This window comes from Nomascus leucogenys, chromosome 9 (genome assembly GCF_006542625.1).
Source record: "Nomascus leucogenys isolate Asia chromosome 9, Asia_NLE_v1, whole genome shotgun sequence".
Lineage (NCBI taxonomy): Eukaryota > Metazoa > Chordata > Mammalia > Primates > Hylobatidae > Nomascus > Nomascus leucogenys.
This window is the reverse complement of record NC_044389.1, coordinates 84,895,004-84,913,317: the sequence shown is the minus strand read 5'-3', so window position 1 is coordinate 84,913,317 and position 18,314 is coordinate 84,895,004. Positions and strand designations below refer to the sequence as shown.

Below are 18,314 nucleotides of genomic sequence, written 5' to 3'. Positions count from 1 at the left end.
GTGAGACCCTGTCTCTTAAAAAAATGAAATAAAAACAGTGAGGATATTGATTTATTCTCTGTTGTATCCTCAGTGCTTGAAATAATGCTTGTCATATTGTGGGCATTCAATAATTAATACACTAATTAATGCGTAATTAAGACAGGATAAAATGTTATTTATGGAAGGCATTACTGAAATATAAAGAGTTGGGTTAGATAGCAGGTGGTGGGTGAGGAGTGGAGATAGCTGTACTCTTTTTTTTGTTATTTTGCCTTTTAAAAAATGGCCAATGGAATATTATGCAGAAATGAAAAAGAACAAGATCATGTCCTTTTCAGGGACATGGATGGAGCTGGAGGTCATTATCCTTACCAAACTAACACGAGAACAGAAAACCCGTTATTACAGATACTGCATATTCTCACTTATAAGTGGGAGCTAAATGATGAGAACACATTGCCACATAGAGGGAAACAACACACACTGGGGCTTATCAAAGGGTGGAGGGTGGGAGGACAGACAGGATCAGGAAAAAGAACTAATAGATATTAGGCTTAATACGTGAGTGATGAAATAATCAGTACAAGAAACCCCCATGACACGTCTACCTATGTAACAAACCTGCACATCCTGCACATAAAATTAAAACTTAAAAGTAAAAAAAAAAAAAAGGCTAGATACCAATGTAGCATCTCAATAGGCTATTTAAATTAGAATATGATTATTACACACCAGAGCAGAACACTGGTCTAAATTGGAGGCAGGGTTTCTGGCTGGGGGCCCTAAATGCTGCACTGGCCCTACAGTATCTGGTAAAAAGGAATCTAACTACTAAGAGGTAGGAATTCTGCCAGCTGTGGGAAAGTGAAGGGAGGGCAATTCTTGAATAATTATCCTTGGAAAACTAAGGCAGCAGTTCTTCTCTCAAATTCCAAGACACCCCCTTGTACTTCTCTCTTCCCACCCTAACTGCTATTGCCCATTAGGCATTCTCTCTTGTACTGATGAGTCTTGGCACCGGACTCAAATATTTCCTCTATGCCTCATTTTGTTGTTTCCCTCAGGGATCCAGGATTTGCATTTCTGGTCCATCTCAATTTCACTGTCTGTTATTCCTCAAATGAGAGGGCCCTTCTTTGATATTCTCTGTGGTGATGGATAGGAACAACTACCCCACAGGACTTTATCAGGGGTAGTCCTGATAGTAGTGCAGGGGTATACCTCCAAGATCTCAAACTAGTGGAGTATGTTTCAATGAAGAGCACAGACTTTGGAGTAAGACATAGCTGGCTCTGAATCTGGGCTCCCATGACCATCTGGGGGACTCTGGGAGAGTTACTTAACTTTTTTATTTATTTTCTCATTTGTAAAATGTGAATACAAATATATAATCTCTAAATTTTCATGAGGATTAAAGGAGGTAAAGTGTCAGTACAGTTTTTGCTATATCAAAAGCACAAAATAAATGACAGCAATTCTTATTTTTCTCTTCCTACCTTAAGCAGGTATCTGCAGTTGAGATTCTCTCTTGACTTTAATGAGAAGTAGAAGTCACTGCGTGCAAGTTCCTTCACTCTCTCTTCTCCTTACTGTTACCGAGGCTCAAAACATCCCTGTTAACTTCACATATCCTCTCCTAATTCAGAGAAACATGTTTGTTCCCTTTTCCAGGGCTAACCATTCTGTTTTTACCCTTAATATTTATTCCTGATCTTCTTGAATTACCCTTCTCTCTATCTCCAAAGGATTTTTTCCCTTGTCTACAGATGAGCACTGCTTTTCTTCCTTATTCTAAAAAAAAGCCCCTTCTGGATAATGATGATGACAACTGTAAAGGTTAACATTTATTGAAACCTATGGGCCGGGCATGATACCAAGAAATACTGAATGATTCTTTCATTTGATCTTTTCTACAATCCAATGAGAAAGGTTCTTAAGAGGAACTTATACCTGTTTGAATGCCATTCTATTTCTCCCTACCAACTACATAAGAAAATCTCTAATTACTAATGCTGAACCACCACCACTTATTCTGAGTCCCTTTGCAAATGTAAGTAATCCCCCGATCCATCAAATGAAAAAGTGTGTAAAGGTCATGACAGATTCCATGTTTCCAAACTCACTAGCCATTTCTTATTCTTCACCCCTACTTGACCTCTTTGGGAATGGGATATGTTACCATTCCCTCCTTGAAAGTCTCCCCCAACTCCCCATTTCACTGGCTGCTTTTGCTAAGGTACTCTTCTTCCTGCTCAAAGAGATGTTTCAGCAGAGATCGATGCTTGGTCCATTTCTCACCTTTATCATGATCACTCCCTTGACATTCTTATCAAGTCTCCTGGATTGAATTGTCTACTCCATGCAGATGATGGCTAAATTGAAATCTCATGTTCTCATCTTCTTTTTAAGCATGTGCAACATTTCCAGCTGTTTGTAGGGCATCTTCCTGTCCATAATACCATTACAGCTCAATGTGCCCAAAACTGAACTAATCACCTTTCTTCTCAAAGCTACTCCACCTCCTGGAAATGGAAATACAAATGCCACCTTCTAAAAAATTGCAGCAAAATCCTCTTTTCATCTTGGATTCCTTTCTGTCTCTTGTCTTTTATGTTTAGCCTGTTGCCAAATTTCAGCTGAGTACCACCCCAAAATCTCAGTTTGTCCCTTTCTTCCATTCTCATTCCTTAGTTTATCTATCTTAGCTTGAACTCTTAGTTTAGCTCATGAAGAATCACTGCAATTCTTCCAACTAGTGTCTCTGGGCCTTTCCCTTCCAGTATCTGTTAGCAGATTGCTACCAGATTTGTAATCCTAAAGCACAATGCTGCTGATAATTTCTCATTCCTATATAAAATTTCTATAGCTTACCAATTTTCTAAAAACATACAGTTTAAATTCTTGCACGATTTGGCCTTATCTACTATCTCCAGCCTTATTACCACCCTTGCCTTCCATGTGCTCTTCATTCCAGCGAATTATTTACTATTCTCCATTTGATCTCAGAGATTTCTACTTTTGAGCCTTTGCTGCTTTTTCTGCTGTGCTGTTTTCTCTCATTAGATCTATGCTTTCTTACATCTCTCCCTTGAATCCTTCTATAATCATCCCAACTAGCTGACTCCTAAAAATTTATCCTTACATTAGAGCAATTAGGTCGTTTATTCTTTCATTCAAAAATTATCTTGTTCAACAATTCCCACATGACAGCCACAGGTGCTGGTTATGCAGTGGTGATTCAGGTATTTAAGGGCATATCTTAAGTCTATTAAATGGATTATTTCCTGAGGACAAAGGCATTATTTAATTTTCTCTGTTTTTCCAACCCCTAGAACAGAACCAGTACCTACTTAATCAATATTTGTTAAAGGAGCTAGTGAATAAATAAATCATTGTCTCCAGACTACACTGAGAAAGGAGGGAGCAGAAAAGTGGTGTTCCCAGGCAACATTAGGAAAGGCTGAGGACAGTGGGGCCCAACAGGCTATCCAACTGTTGAATGGTTACTGTCCTGTGACAGGGTTCTTCTCCCTAATCTAACTCTGAGGGATCCCTGAGGAGTTTCTGCAAAGTCCTAGCAAAAGTTGAGTACATGAAGCTGATTAACTTTTGGAATTTTACTAACTCCTCTGCTTGAAACCACAGTTAGGAACACCTAACCCTGGCAATATTCTTATTCCTAAGAGGATTATTTTTTGAAGCCCTTGTACTCCCTTAGGCTTTTCTACTTCAAAAAACAATTTTCATTTACAGAGACCTGGCTGCAGAGATGCTAAAACATCTTAAATGTTTATAAATTCACCTCTCAGGTATTAATAGAATTTGACCTTGAGACGCAGTTTTCCTATTGTGCGGGGGTTTGGCCAAGGAGGCAGACAATGGCCAAGGAGGCAGACAATCGCCAAGGGTTGGTTCTAGGTAAAACCAGAAGTGAGACTGAGAGGAGATGTACTGCCCTGGCTGCAGGCCCTGTGTGATCTCACATTCACCACCAGCAGGGAGATTCTCCAAGGCAGCTGCATGAGGAGGGCTTTCCCCACCAGTGTCCTAGAGACATGCTGCCACTCCCACTGGAACACAGCCTTAACTTCATAGTGTCAGTTTATGCTTCTGAGTCACTGAAAAATATCCCAGGAGTGCAAAAATAGGAAACATTAAATTCCCTAAAGTTGTAATTTAAGTATGATTCCGCTTGGAGAAAACAACAGGGATGGCAGCACAGTTTATAGAGAGTCTGAATAAACTGTGCTTAACATAAATGTCTCAAAATTCGAGAATTTTGAGAATGTTCAAAATTTTCATTTTGGTATAATGGAAGAGTATTCTCTATTATACCAAATACATTTGTGTCAGGCACATCTGTTCCCAAATGTGGCATATTAAGCTTACCTTTCTCAAATATTTTTTAACTTCTTATTTATTTATTTACAGGCCTAGCCTGAAGTCTGCAAATTTTCAGATAAAAACATTTGGGTTAATTTTTAGTGCTGCAGTAGGTGGCCAGAGTTCTAGTCACCAGGTACTGCTATGATACTGCGAGTCACCTAACCTCTTTGGGCCTCTTAATTCTTCGTTTGCAGAATCACTAGATAATGTCTCACTCATTTTCCAGCTCTAAAATTCTATGATTCCTAGTCATATGCATAGGACACAGAAGACAACATCCAAAGATCACATTTTCAAACTACAAAAAAAAAAGTTTACCATCACAGAATTTCTGAGTTGGAAAGAACCTTATAGGTAAACTTAACTTTAAAATTGTGAACATTTTAAATACATTGCACCACAATTACAAACTGAGAAAACATACAATCAACACTCAAATTACCTGTTGCAATGGGACCTCTGATAGCATGGAAAATCAAAATTTAGAGACAAAGAAAAACCTTCATGTTAGGCAAAGATTTCAACTTTTGTCATTAAAACTGAGACTGAGTACCCAAAGTGTTTATTTTCAGTAAATCCAAGGAGGGCCCTGCCCTGGGTAGTTAAGTCTTGATAAGAATCTGTCTGTCCTGAGGATATGTCAGAAATGCTTCAATTACGTAAGTGGGGAGAGAAAAAAAGACACGCAAACAAAGATACACTGAGAAATTTTAATCTGAAAGGTTTTTTAAAAATCCTAATAACATAAAAATAATTAGAGGAAGTAGAACACATTAGATATGATCGAAGTGTGTCCAAAACAAAAATTCTAGGTTTCTCATCTATTTATTCATTGAAAATAGAAATTATTAATGTAAATTTCTAACATTCTTTTAAAATGACTTTAAAGTCTTTCAACACATTGTTTTTGACTCAAATTTAATTTAAAATAATTAAGAATATCTCTGACTCTGTGATACCCAAATTTACTTGGGATTGAATATCACTGACTTCTTTTTTCTTAAAGGTATACAATCACCTTCATTATGTTTTTCTTGCTTAGAAAATCTATTTTATCACTTTCACTGAAACCCACTGGCTAGAGAAGCAATTAGGTTCTTAATTATTGAAAATACTTAGAGACATCATTCTGTGTAGAATTTCCTTTGTACTACAGTAAATACAGCTGCCCTGTATAAGAATTTGGACCATGTTGGGAAAAAGCCAATTAACTGTCCCTTTCTTCAGAAGGAAAGTACATAAGATAAAGAGTATTTCAACTATTCTATTGTGATTTCCTGTGGAAAGCCCCTACTAAATTAAGAGAATTACAAGTGAGTGGAACTGGGAAATTTTCTTTGATTTCTTGGTGCTACTTTACTGGTCATTTTACACTCTAGACGTTAATAGGGCAAAAGAGAACACGATCTAAGTGTCAGACTGAGGTTAACCAAAATATTGTACCATCTACGTACTATGATGTAAACAAAAGTAGGAAGCGGGGCAACACTGAAGTTTCTCACAAGTTCTAGGATCAGCCAGTAATTTGGAAAAATGGTAGTACTTTAAACCTGCAAAAAAAACCCTTTAATGTCTTAACTTTATATTGTTCAGCCTGTATAAACCGACTAAAACACAAAGTATATGAAATAAGTCATACATTCTACAGCTGGGATAAAGTAGTGTGTAAGCTATTAATTTCTATTATTTTGGGGGATCTGTCAGAAAATTGTAATTGTCCTATAACCAAATCTTGATTATCCCTTGTTACAGATTTATCAAGTAAAGTAAACATCTTCCTAAGGGCATACAAAGAAAAAAGAAAAAAATTACTTATTATAATACAAGTTAGCTTCCCTGCCCTGTAGTCTTCCTGGTCATTTTTGAACCAATTCAGTGACAATGAGCTCACTTTGTCCTGAGGCGATACATTCCACCCTCAGACAGCCCTGACAGTCAGCAGCAACTGAAACCTCTATCGCCTGGGGCTTCCATTCACCGCTCCTTATTTCATCCTCTTGTGACAACAGGACACATTTAATCCTTTTTTCCCCATCACAGCCATTCATATATTTGAAGACAACCAAACCCTCCAGGCTATAAATTTCTCAGGCTCAGTAAGTACTCATTTGAGGGAAGTTTGAGTTCTATCACCATTCTGCTCTGAAGACACTCAAGTTGGTTTCTATTTCTCTACAAATGTGGTGCCCAGTAGTATTACACTGTATTCCTGGTGTGGCCTTTCATCACAGAGTGCAAATGAGACCACCACTTCCTTGGTCTTATATATCATGTTTCCATTAATGCAGCCTAATGAGGAATTACTTGTTTTGTAGTCACATTGCATTGCTGGTTCATGTTGACTCTGTTATTAAGTAAAACTCCTAGATCTCTGCATGCGTTGCTGCTAAATCATCTCTCTTCCACTCTGTACTTGTAATTTGTTTTCTGCATATATTTATATCTTTTAAATATAATTGCTGAAGAATTGGGTCCATTGTCTCAGCTTTCAAAATTAATTTGAATTCAAATTGTTTGTTGTCTATCACTTCATGTCACCTGCAAATTTAATAGAACCTTCTAGGGCTGTATTTAGGACAATGATAAAATATATTAAAGTGTTTGGGGAAAGATCCCTGGAACCTATCACTAGAAATATCTCTTCAGGTTGACATCACCAGCATGGGAGATGCTGTGAATCCCTGAACTACCAAAACAGGGATCTCCAGCATCTCACTATCTCACCCTTCTAGAAATCTTGTCATAGAAGATAATGATGTAGATCTGGTGTGATTCATTCTTCTTACGGTGACTGAGATGGCGACCCAGCTCTCTAGTTTCTAGTTTGAGAAGTACACTTGTCAAATTCCACTTGCATTCTATCACAAATAGAAAAGGAAGAGACTAGCCAGGAGGTGATCTCAAGGAGGGTATATTTTCTCCCAGTCCACCTCAACACACATACACACATACACACACCCCAATTTAGAATATCCTTTGAAGAGGCATTCCTCCAGCAAATCCTGAGTAACACCCTGATTACTGTCTCACACATGTCTGTATCTTGGCTGTGGTGCCATGTAACCTGGGGGCTACAGAAAGATGATCACATTCATGTGTGTCAACACAGAGCCCAGCACTGTGCCTGGCAGGTGGTGTGCCTTGGATAAACACATGCTACATAAATGTAAGGAAGGTAGGAAGGCCAAGAAGTCTTCGAAATCTACAAATGAAATGTTCTGGGTTTAGATGGATTCAGGTTTCTGAAATAATTCAGAACGTACTTTAAATCAAGGCTCTGATTGATCCCTTTGGTTTTTATACACCTATTTTAAAAATTAATAGAACAACCTGACTTTATAATGATTTCTAAATGGTCTAGTTAATCTCATATAAATGAAAGATGTGAAACTGACAAATGTTGACATTCAAAAAATAAAATTATTAAATCAACAGGGATGGGAAAACCCCTAAAATGGAATAGAAACAAATAAAAAAAAATAGCTTAACTCTATAGCTCAATGGAAACATAAATACACAGAAGGAAAAAATCTAATCCAAGTAACTTTTGTACACATTACTCTGACTGAATGCTCTCTGTCGAATACATTTGGTCAAAAGAACTACAAAGAAATTTTGAACCGAACATAGTAAGCTTGTAGATACTGGTATAGCCATTCTAAAACTATTCTATTTTTCTACAAATGTGTGTGTATTATTGGACTGAGCAAAATGAGTAAGCATGGTGCTATCATTGATGATGAGGGTTTTCAGTTACTGAAGAAATATGGGATGTGAGATACACATTTCATATCTCAAATCCAAATACAAATATGGGATGAGGGGAGGGAGGGAAGAAGCCTGCAGTGTTGGATTGGAATTAGAGGTATGAATTAGAGTATGAACTCGAGATTTTTAAAATAATCAATTTTGTAGCTCCGCCTAATAAAAGAGTCTAGAAAAACTTCTCCTGCTAAAAGGAACTAGGACTTCTTAGAGAGATAGACGATGCCTGGACTGGGGTAGTGAAGGTATAGGGTGAACCTAGAATAGCTTACAATTTCAGAAATAAGGAAGTGTTAGGAAAAAAAAGATGGGGACATATCGAAAAGACATAGGAGCTAGCATGAAGGACTCCCACTGGCCAAGAATAGGACAATTTAAGAATCAAAATGAATAATGACAGGAATGGCTTATAGTACAATGAATAACAAAAGAACCCACAAGTTCATACTGATGCTAATTTTAATTTTTTTTTTAAAGAAGAATGAAGAAAGCTCTTTCAAAAAAACCCAGAAAAGTGACAGGAAGCATAGAAATAGAAAAATCACAAATTTATAACAATTATTGATAATTGATTTAGCAAATAATCATTCATGGATGCTAAAATCCACTGGAAGAAAGATGCTGAGGATGGTAGCTTATACCAGGGTGGCAGCATTGGAGGTGTTGAAGAATAATTAGCTTCTGAAGAAAGTGTGAAGGCACAGCCAATAAGACTACCTGACGGATTACATGTGGGATTTGAGAAGAAGAGAGGAGTCAAGGAAAACTCCAAGATTTGGGGCCTGCACAACTGAAAGGATGGAGCAACCACATTCCGGGAAGGGGAAGCTATGAGGCAGAGCAGATTGGTGGGGAAGATTTGAAATTCAGTTGTGAATATGTTAAGTCTACCAGACATCCAAGTGGCAATGTCAAACAAGCAGCTGAGCCTGGAGCCTACATTTCAAAGTAGAAGTCTGGGCTGGAGAAACACCCCTCCTCCCATATATATATATATATATAGATATCTATATTAATAGAACAATTATATAACTCAACACCATGAGACTTAATAGTGTTAAGTTATATATATATATATAAATTCAATATAAACAGAATACATATGCATATAAAACTTACAACATAAGTTTTATACATATAAAAAACGTACATATATAAATACATATATTAATCTATATTAACAGAATAATAATATATATTATTTTATGTATATAAAACTTAACACCATGAGAGGGAGGAAATGGAGAAAGAGAGGCCATTCTTGGTCAAGTTACTCATTAAGCCTCAGTTTCTAAGCTAAAAATTGGGATAAAACCATCTTTCTTGCAGAAGTGTATAAGGATAACAATAACAGATACATAGTAAGAACTCGATAAATGACACATGAGAATAACAAAGCGTTTTTCTTGTTATTTCTATACTAATTGAGTATTTCTATGATTAACTGAGGCAACAATGTTAACATGTGATCTCTTTCAGAGTGTATTATCAGGCTGAAATGGGCATCATCCTATATTCACAGAGCTACTGGCTCACAACCTCAATGCCACAATATGTTTGTAGTGGGCTGAATGGTGTACCCTGAGAATTCATGTCCACCCAGAGCCTCAGAATATTATACTATCTGGAAATGGGGTCGTTGCAATTATGATTAGTTAAGATGAGGTCACATAGGGTTACGGATGCTGTAAACACAATGACGGGTCTCTAAGAGAAAGAAGAGAGAGATTTGGATACAGGGACACAGAGAGAAGACAGCATTCATGTGAAGATAGAGACAGAAATTGGAATGATGCAACTACAAGTCAAAAACTGCCATGAATTGTCAGCAACCACAAGAAGCTAGAAACAGGCAAGGAAGGATTATTGCCTAGAGCCTTCAAAGGGGGTATGGCCCTGCGAAGACCATGATATTGGACTTCTAGCATCCAGAACTATGAAAGAATAAATTTCGGTTGCTTTAAACCACCTAGTTTGTGGTAACTTGTTATGGCAGCCGGCAGTGAATGCTTTTAATTTTATGCTGCTTTTGCATCCATTTTGAATATAAGCTGGACTTTCTCATACTTAAAGCAGGGCTCAGTGACCATTGACACAGTTTCCAGTACTACACCGCCTCCCGGTTCCTCTATGTGGCCAATCTGGGTATCTGCATTATACAATGGCCACCTGGTGATCGCCTCCCCACGGGCCAGCTACATATAGCCTACCTGACTGGTCTTCACTGACGCTCACACCTTGCATATGCCACAGTGACTTCTTCTTCGTCACAGTGTGACCTCCTGGAACTCATACCTGCTTGCTTGAAACCCACCTATTAAAACTCCCTGTGGGAAACCTGTTTGGATAATGTCCTGGACTCAGTAAAGGCAGTGGCCCATGAGTTCCTTTCTCTTTCTCCACATGCTCCCTGACCTTGGGGTGTGGCCTCCCCTGGAGTGCTGTGTGCTCCCCAGGACCAGTAAGTAATAAAATCTTTACTTCCATCTTGTGTTTCTCTTAATTATGGAAGGGGTGCGCTCTATCATAAGTATCCTAAATTAAAACACTGCCCTACAAAACTGATACAACTAAGGAGCCTAACAAGAATTTAATAAATTCCTTTCTGGTTTCCTACCTATGAGATTTTCATAAGAAATCATGTGTTACATCTAAAAGAAAGCTTTTGACACAGCATCTGATCTCAGTCTCCTATCTTAATAACCCCAGACAGAAGAAAGGATATGCGGTCAATATACAGTGCAAGCAACACTGATTAGAGAGACTGTACTAAAAATAAATTAATAGACTGGTGAAGGTTTTGTGTAGCTCCATGAATCCATAAATGAACCAGCAAAGCTGCCACTCAATATTTGTAGTAGTGTATTTGGTTATATAAAAATAGAAGCAACTGTCATTTTTAAGTGCTTACTGTATGGCATGTACTGAATAACTTGATTTACACATATATCCTATGAAGTAGGTATTATTTTTTCAGTTTCATAGATGAGGAAGCTGATGCTTAGCCAAGTTAAGTAACACTGCAAGTGGCAAAACTAGGAACCAACATCATGCCCAGCCCTGAACCAAATGACTTCAGAGCCAATGCTTTAAAACCTAAAAGTGTGGTCCATAACCACCTAAACCTCACCCCAGACCTAGAAACTGTAAATGTAGAACCAGAAATCTGCAGTTGTAATACCTCTTTCTAGGACTTCAACTAGACACCTCTTACTCCTTCTCTTGTACCTGCCAGCTCATCCTTTCTTTCAAATTATCCACGTTAACTATGCTGAATCATTTTCAGTGTCGCACATTTAATTTTAAAAATTCGACTTGGTTTTATTTTCATTCTGCCTGGTCTGTTTTCTATTCCAAACTTATTTTGTATTTATGTATCAAACAATTGGTAATTCAATTATCTGAAGATTCTGGGGATTTAATTCTGCTTTTCATTGTTCTGCCAATTCTTAAAACAGTGGCTTATGTGCATACATATTTTCTAATTTTTTATCAGGAGCTCATGATTCTTTGAGCCACATAAATTTTTATGTGTTTCTGCAAGGCTCTGAGGGTACCCCCAATGTGGAACAACTTCATATTCATTTCTAGACTTGGGGTTTCCTACTCTATTCAGGGAGCATACACTTAACTCTGAATCTGTAAGAATTGGGCTTGTAGTTACTGATTCTCAAGACAGGCATTTTATCTTCTGATTCCCCCTAGGCTGAGACAGGCAACTTCCTCATTACCTACCTCTCTGGCTGAGGATCACCCATCAACAGAAACTATAGCCCTGAGAGAGTCCTGACTTAAGTGGGTGATTGCAGTTTCAATTCCTCAGATTGGAAGGGCCCAAGGCCTTATCTTTTGTCTCTAGGAAGCTGTTAAAAACCAAGCTTCTCGATTATCTAGGTCAGCAAATATTTCCAGGGCAGCTGTGGCCCCAAAGTCCATCCATATCCTATTGTGTTTTCCCAAATTTTTCTTTTGTTTTATGGCTCCCCAGTACTTTTCATACTTTCTAATAAACTCAGCTATGCATCGAAGAAAATGTTATTTTTTTTTCTAGTGTTACTAAGTGTATCGTAGTGGGAGAATTATCTACTCTATCAGGCTTTGGAAATGGAATAAAATCGATATTTTAAGTAAGTTTTGAAGCAGATTTTTATGTATAGTAAGGTTTGAGAGCCACCCTGCTCTGTCTCCCATAGAGCTCCTGAGAAAATCTGTTTATATAGCTCTATGTCTTTATTATCTCCTACCTTCAACTAAAACATGCTGGAAACCGTAGCTAAGTAAGACAGCTTCACATTTTTTTTCCTTCAGTCCAACGTTCTGCTACTCAAGGTGGAGTCAGGTGTTAACCAATCTTCTTTAAGTCACAGATGAATAAATAAAGCTAAAGATTCATCTATATGCTTCCACCCAGGCTTTATAAAAAGAAGCTAATATTTGTAATCAGTACAAATATTAGCAATAATTTAAAATCCTGGTTTTTTTCTTAAAAAAATTTTTTTTATAGAGACAGGGTCTCACTATGTTGCCCATGCTGGCCTCAAAATCCTGGGCTCAAGCAATCCTCCTGCCTTGGCCTCCCAAAAGTGTTGGGATTATAGGCGTGAGCCACTGTGCCCAGCTGAGGTTTATTCTTAATATTATGTTGTAAGCAGTTTTCCATGTTGTGCCGTATCCTCTCAATTACCTTTTTAAAACACAGGGGCATAATATTCTATTCCACAGTTATACATTGAATATCCATTCAATTATCTGTTGTAATATGTTGCCATTATATAATGGCATGTATTCTTAGAAACTGTCATAGAATTATTGTAGAATCCAAGATTGGCTAGATGATCCACTGTGATGTAGCAATTGTGCGGTGGGTCCCAGGCGTCTCTGTGGTTGAAACATTTTTGGACGATTCTGAAGCCCACCCATGATTGTGAACCATAGATTTAAAAGATTCCTGCAAAGTAGAGACAGATCCTTAATATTATGATAATGAATGGTATTCCATGATGGTTAAGAGTGCAGGCCCTTAAACCATATGGCATGAACTGAAATCTTGGGCTCCATCTCTAAAAGCCTGTGAGACCCAAGTTAAGCTTCTTAATTTCGCTAGGCTTCAATTTCCTCATTTATAAAATGGGGATCATAGAACCTGCGTCAGTGAATTATTGTGATGATTAAATGAGATGATGTAAGTAAGCATAGCAAGCCATTCTTATAATCATTCTGTTGGGTAGAAGGGGACCTAAAGGCAAAAAGCATTGTCTGTGAAAGTCTGCATGCATTTTCCAGCCCATGTCCATGAGACCCCAGGGAGGTGAAGGTAGGCCGGAGGCTTCTTATTTGGAATCCACCTGGAGGGTGGGGAGAAAAGACTGAGACTGCACGGTAGCCTCCAGCTTCACCTCTGGACCTGCAGATGGGTTGAAAAACAACTTGTCTGTGGAGGAGGCAGTGGAACACATGTGGGGATCTTAGTGCTTCTGTGTGTTCACCTCACCTTATCAAGGCGAATTGCCAGTATGTGACTTTATGATGTCAAGACTCCAGAATGGAATGCCGAGAGTCGCCCCACTATACCTTCAGACTAAGACCACTGGGTTTAAAAGAAGCCACCAGAGATTTGTTTCAGATTCAACAGTGGTCCCAGAAATAATCACGTGTCAAGGAAGAGTGGAGGGCAGAAAAATGGGAATGGCCAATAGAGGAAGGTCACTAAGCCAGAACTGACAAAACAAAATTTAAAATTCAGACAATTCTTAAATTCAAGAAGCGTATATCTCTCCTAATAATTTCTAAGGGTTAAGCTTCCCAGCTATTATCTGTGTGATAGGTTTTCTCTAATGGGTAGCTTTCTCCACTTTATAATGGTGACTTTGAATACGTACAGCGGATTTAGAGGGCTATTTAAAAAAATATTTCACAAAGTAATATTTTGTTTTAGGACAAAATACAAAACTTCTGAACTACTTGCAACAAAAATTACCTACAGGTCTCGATTGTGGTTACATATGGGAGGGAGTTTTGTCTGCTTGTCTAGAGCAGTACCTGACACACAGTGCTCAATCAATATTTGTTCAATGAATTATTGCCTTCTCTCTTTTGGCTTCAATCACTAATGGTGAGCTTCATGCTTAATCTGCAAATGTATGGAAGAGCAAGAAAGAAAAAGCAGTGAAGCCCATTCAACTCTTTTGGCCATCGATTCAGTTTCATCTTTTTTCCACCTACTGGAAAACTGAAGGGAGGCTTTCTGGGCTATGTGTTGAGCAACATAAAGCATTTCACTTCATTTGAAATTGATTAAAAATGCAAGAATAAAACAAGAAAAAATCTTAAAAGATATTATACAGATCATTTAAAAAGATAGCTGCTATCAAAAAGCTAAAGTGATACAAGCTATAGCATGATTCTTAACCATGTTAAATCTTTCCCTTTGAAAATATAAGTTATACTTATCTCCCAAGAAAAAATGCACATACATACATGTGCAAGTCTGCATATAAATTCAGGAATCTAAAAAGCCTCTGAAACCACCAACAGGGATCCACAGACCCTAGGTTACAAAGCCCTTCTGTTCAATAAGCAGCTTTTCTCATGGTTTACGAAACACACGGTATAATATACATAGGGGATATGGTTATTTTCCCTAATTAATATATTTGTGCAGTGAACAGCTTAGGGGTTCAATGGAAATCCTAATAAATGCTATGAACTAGGTTCTATATGCACACCTAGCTGATTTTTGGTGATTTTCTCCCCTGTTGTTTTAAGTAATTGAGTCACATTAAATTATTTTAAATTAGTACTCCAAATAGATCCAAACCACCTGAATCAGACAAGTCTATACAAAGGAAAGGGAGATTATGCAAGGATATGTGATATCCTCAAATGCCACAGCAGATCGGGTAGTCTCTATTTGACCTCGACAGAAACTTAACATTTAGGATTTTTAAGGAAAGGCACGAAGAGCGGAGCCTTTTTTTTTTTTTAAATCAGTAGTGGAAGGGGACAACAAAAAGCTGTTGTTGACCTAAACATTTCAACACGTCTTCCACTCAACATAAAACACTCAGGAAAGACAACATATGTGAGAACCAGCTTTCAGAAAATGTTTGATTAAAAATAGTTACACTTCTATCAGCTGGGTTTCAAGTCCCTTGCATTTGATATTTATAACTAAAGAGAAACTAAGAATACTAACTGGTAAGCTATTTGTACTTCACAATCAAAGTCATTCTTGTCAATTTCTGTTTTTGCACAGAGTGGACCACACAGAAGGATGTGTCACATTAGTTAGGATGGGAAGGGGTACTTCCTGGTCACTCTAGAGGAGGATTGGTGAGAGTTTCTGAAGTCCCATGGGGCTGCTTCTCTTGTCACCCACCTCTGTCAAAGGGAACGCATTTGATTTTTAAAACTTCATGCGTGGCTTTCGGGAAAAATAGGGAAGTGAGCCTTCCCTGGCACTCCTTGCTGAGTCAAAAGCAGGCAGGGACAAGCTTGGCCTAGAGGAAGGTTCCTGTGCTTTTCTGCCAGCCTCTCCCATTAGGAGCTCCGTGATGAAATTAGAATGGAAAAAACTTTAAAGGGAAATTTTATAGGCAGTATAATAGATTATTAAATGTTTAATGATGGGAAATTTTTCTTATGAAAGGACAAGATATAAGAGTTAGTCTGCATACTTACTTCCCCTAGATTTTTCTCTGAATATTATTTTTTGCTATAAGAGTCAGTACAAACTCTACATTGTAACAAACACATTTTTATCTAGACAGCAAAGAGGAATCAATAGGATCAAAGTGAGTACCAGGTAATCTTCAGTGGAGTCCAGTTTGAACCTATGTTTGTCCTGAAAAGGAGCCATCCTATACAATGGCAAATTTGGGTTGAAGTTAGTAAAAATTGATTTTCTTGAAAATGCCAATATTTATAGATGCATTCTTATGTAGTAAAAATATAAAAACATCTTGGGGAATGAAAGTTCAGAGGAGCAGTTTACCTAAGGAGAAGGAAGGAGGACAAAGTGATGGATAAGTGGGGTTTTAGCTGTAACTATTTTATTTGAGAGACAGAGAGGAGAGAGAGAGAGCTATCAAAAGCAAATAAGGTAAGATGCTAATACCTATTAAATTTGTGTTGTAGTACATAGTGTCTGTTATGTCAATTTTTAAACTTTCTATATGCTTGAAATAATTTATAATTTAAATTTTTTTTAAAAAAAAAAGAACATGCAGACTTGCACAGCAAGACATTAGAAAGCTAAATGGAAATTTTCTTCTTAGCTACGTGAAAGACACAGGCAGAGCACCAGACATTTCAGTAGCCTGAGTTCTAGAAATAATCTCAACATGGTAAGAGGGTCTGTAAGCCTAGCCTACACCTATGCGAAACAGGGTTTTATGCATGGGACACAATTCCAGTAGAAAATGCAGGATTTGAGTAGACTTCTAGAGTTGGTTTTAAAATGAATTAATGTAAGGCATCAAATTTGGACAATCAGTAAGAGAGCAACCCATACAGGCTATATTTTTACATGTTCTATAAAGTATAGTTTGGTGTCTACAGCCTGCAAACCACAGCCAGCCCCCAAAGCTTTCAAGTTGGCCCCTGACTCTTTCCTGATGTCTCCATATGACCGAGTATGCACTGAACTGTCTGCGTTTCCACGTTCCTCTCCAGGCACCGCAGAGTGGTGGCGCTCTCACAAAGGCATGACAGGAAGACAGGGTGTGAGGCTGGAGGGAGAGAGGCTGTAGCTGAGGAAAAGCACAGCCCATAGCATTTTACTTTTAAGCCTGAACAAATGCACTTAATGAATATGTGGCAAATGTAAGGCTCAGAAGTATCATTTCTTTCCTGTAAATGTAAATGCTCTCCCTCTGAAGTTCCTGTGGGAATGGCTTCTGGATTCTGGGGGTGAGTGTGGGGCCACCCTCCATGAGGACTCTGCCCACCTGAAAGCATCATTCCACAGACCCTCCCATTGTTCACACACAGTGGACCTAACTCTCCACTTTCACTTTCTCTTCTATAATAGTTTATAACAGTCAATAGAACTCCCACATTAGCTTTTAGGGTCATCACAGAATATAAAATGTTGAAGATACACGTTTTCTCTTTTCTTTCTCCTTAGTATCCAGGTACACTAACTCTGATATTCTAAGAGAAATTATACAGACACCATGATCACCATCTTGAAAATAAGAAATATCTACTAATAATCAAGAAAGGCACGTTTATAAAATAATATACTTGGACAATTCTATGTAATCTATGCGAGACAACTTTGTAGTAGAAAAGTATGCAAATGGGTAAGGTTAAGGTTGATTGCTTGTTGCATCCACATCAGTGGTTCTCAGAGAGGGGTGAGTTTGCCCTCCAGGGGACATTTGCCAATGTGAAAACTTTTTGGATGTCACAATTATAGGAATCCTATTAGCATCTAGTGAGTCGAGGTCAGGGAGGCTGCTAAATATTTTATAACGTGTCAGACAGCCTCCCACAAAACAGAATTTTCAAGCCCCAGATGTCAATAATGCCAAGTTTGAGAAACTTTAGATGTATCTATCCCACTGTTCCCCTTACAGTCTCTCACCGAGCAGGTGCTTAGTAAAGTACCACAGAAAAGACACATACAATTTTAAAGGTCTTCCTGATTAGAAAGATGCATGGAGAACAATTTTTTCTTCTGCTTCAACATTAGAGGGAAAAGGGATTTAAAATTCCTTTGTAAACTTAAAAGTTCATCCTGAGCAGAAATAACTATTAAAAGGGATATTTGGAGTAGAGCTCTGGAAAAAAAAAATACCTGACTGTTGTCTCTTTCTTTCTCTCCTCCCCATCCTTCCAATTAAGAATTTCTTGGATAAATAAAATTACTTCCTTTAACTGTTAGGAACAGCAGAACCATTTCAATTTTCAGTGAACAATGACAAGCTAAGGGAACAATGACAGCTTACATAGTCATATTCTCTAACCTCTAAGTTCCTCCTCTTCTTACAAGTTGATTAAATGCTTAATAAATGGATACTGAATTAGTGAATAAAAAATAAATGATTTGGTGAAATAATGTGACTGTAGTTGAACCTGCTTTATTATTAGTCGTTTACATATCTATATTTCCCAGTAAGTATTAAACTCCTTGATATAGAAACTTTCATTCTATAAGAACATCTAATGCCCATTAA

General features: G+C 37.8%; 1 protein-coding gene across 3 annotated transcripts in view; it reads right to left on the bottom strand.

Annotated features, from left to right (window-relative positions):
- The window catches only part of NFKB1 (nuclear factor kappa B subunit 1), a 116,533-nt gene that overhangs the window by 58,759 nt on the left and 39,460 nt on the right, over positions 1–18,314 (bottom strand). Inside the window, exon 1 of one of the 3 annotated variants that reach the window (XM_030819173.1) lies at positions 4,811–4,891. The exons of the other annotated variants lie outside the window; for them this stretch is intronic. Coding sequence (XP_030675033.1) covers positions 4,811–4,837 — 27 coding nt within the window. The 5' untranslated portion in view covers positions 4,838–4,891. Of the gene's footprint in view, positions 1–4,810; positions 4,892–18,314 lie in introns of those variants that run through there. 3 annotated transcript variants of the gene reach the window in all.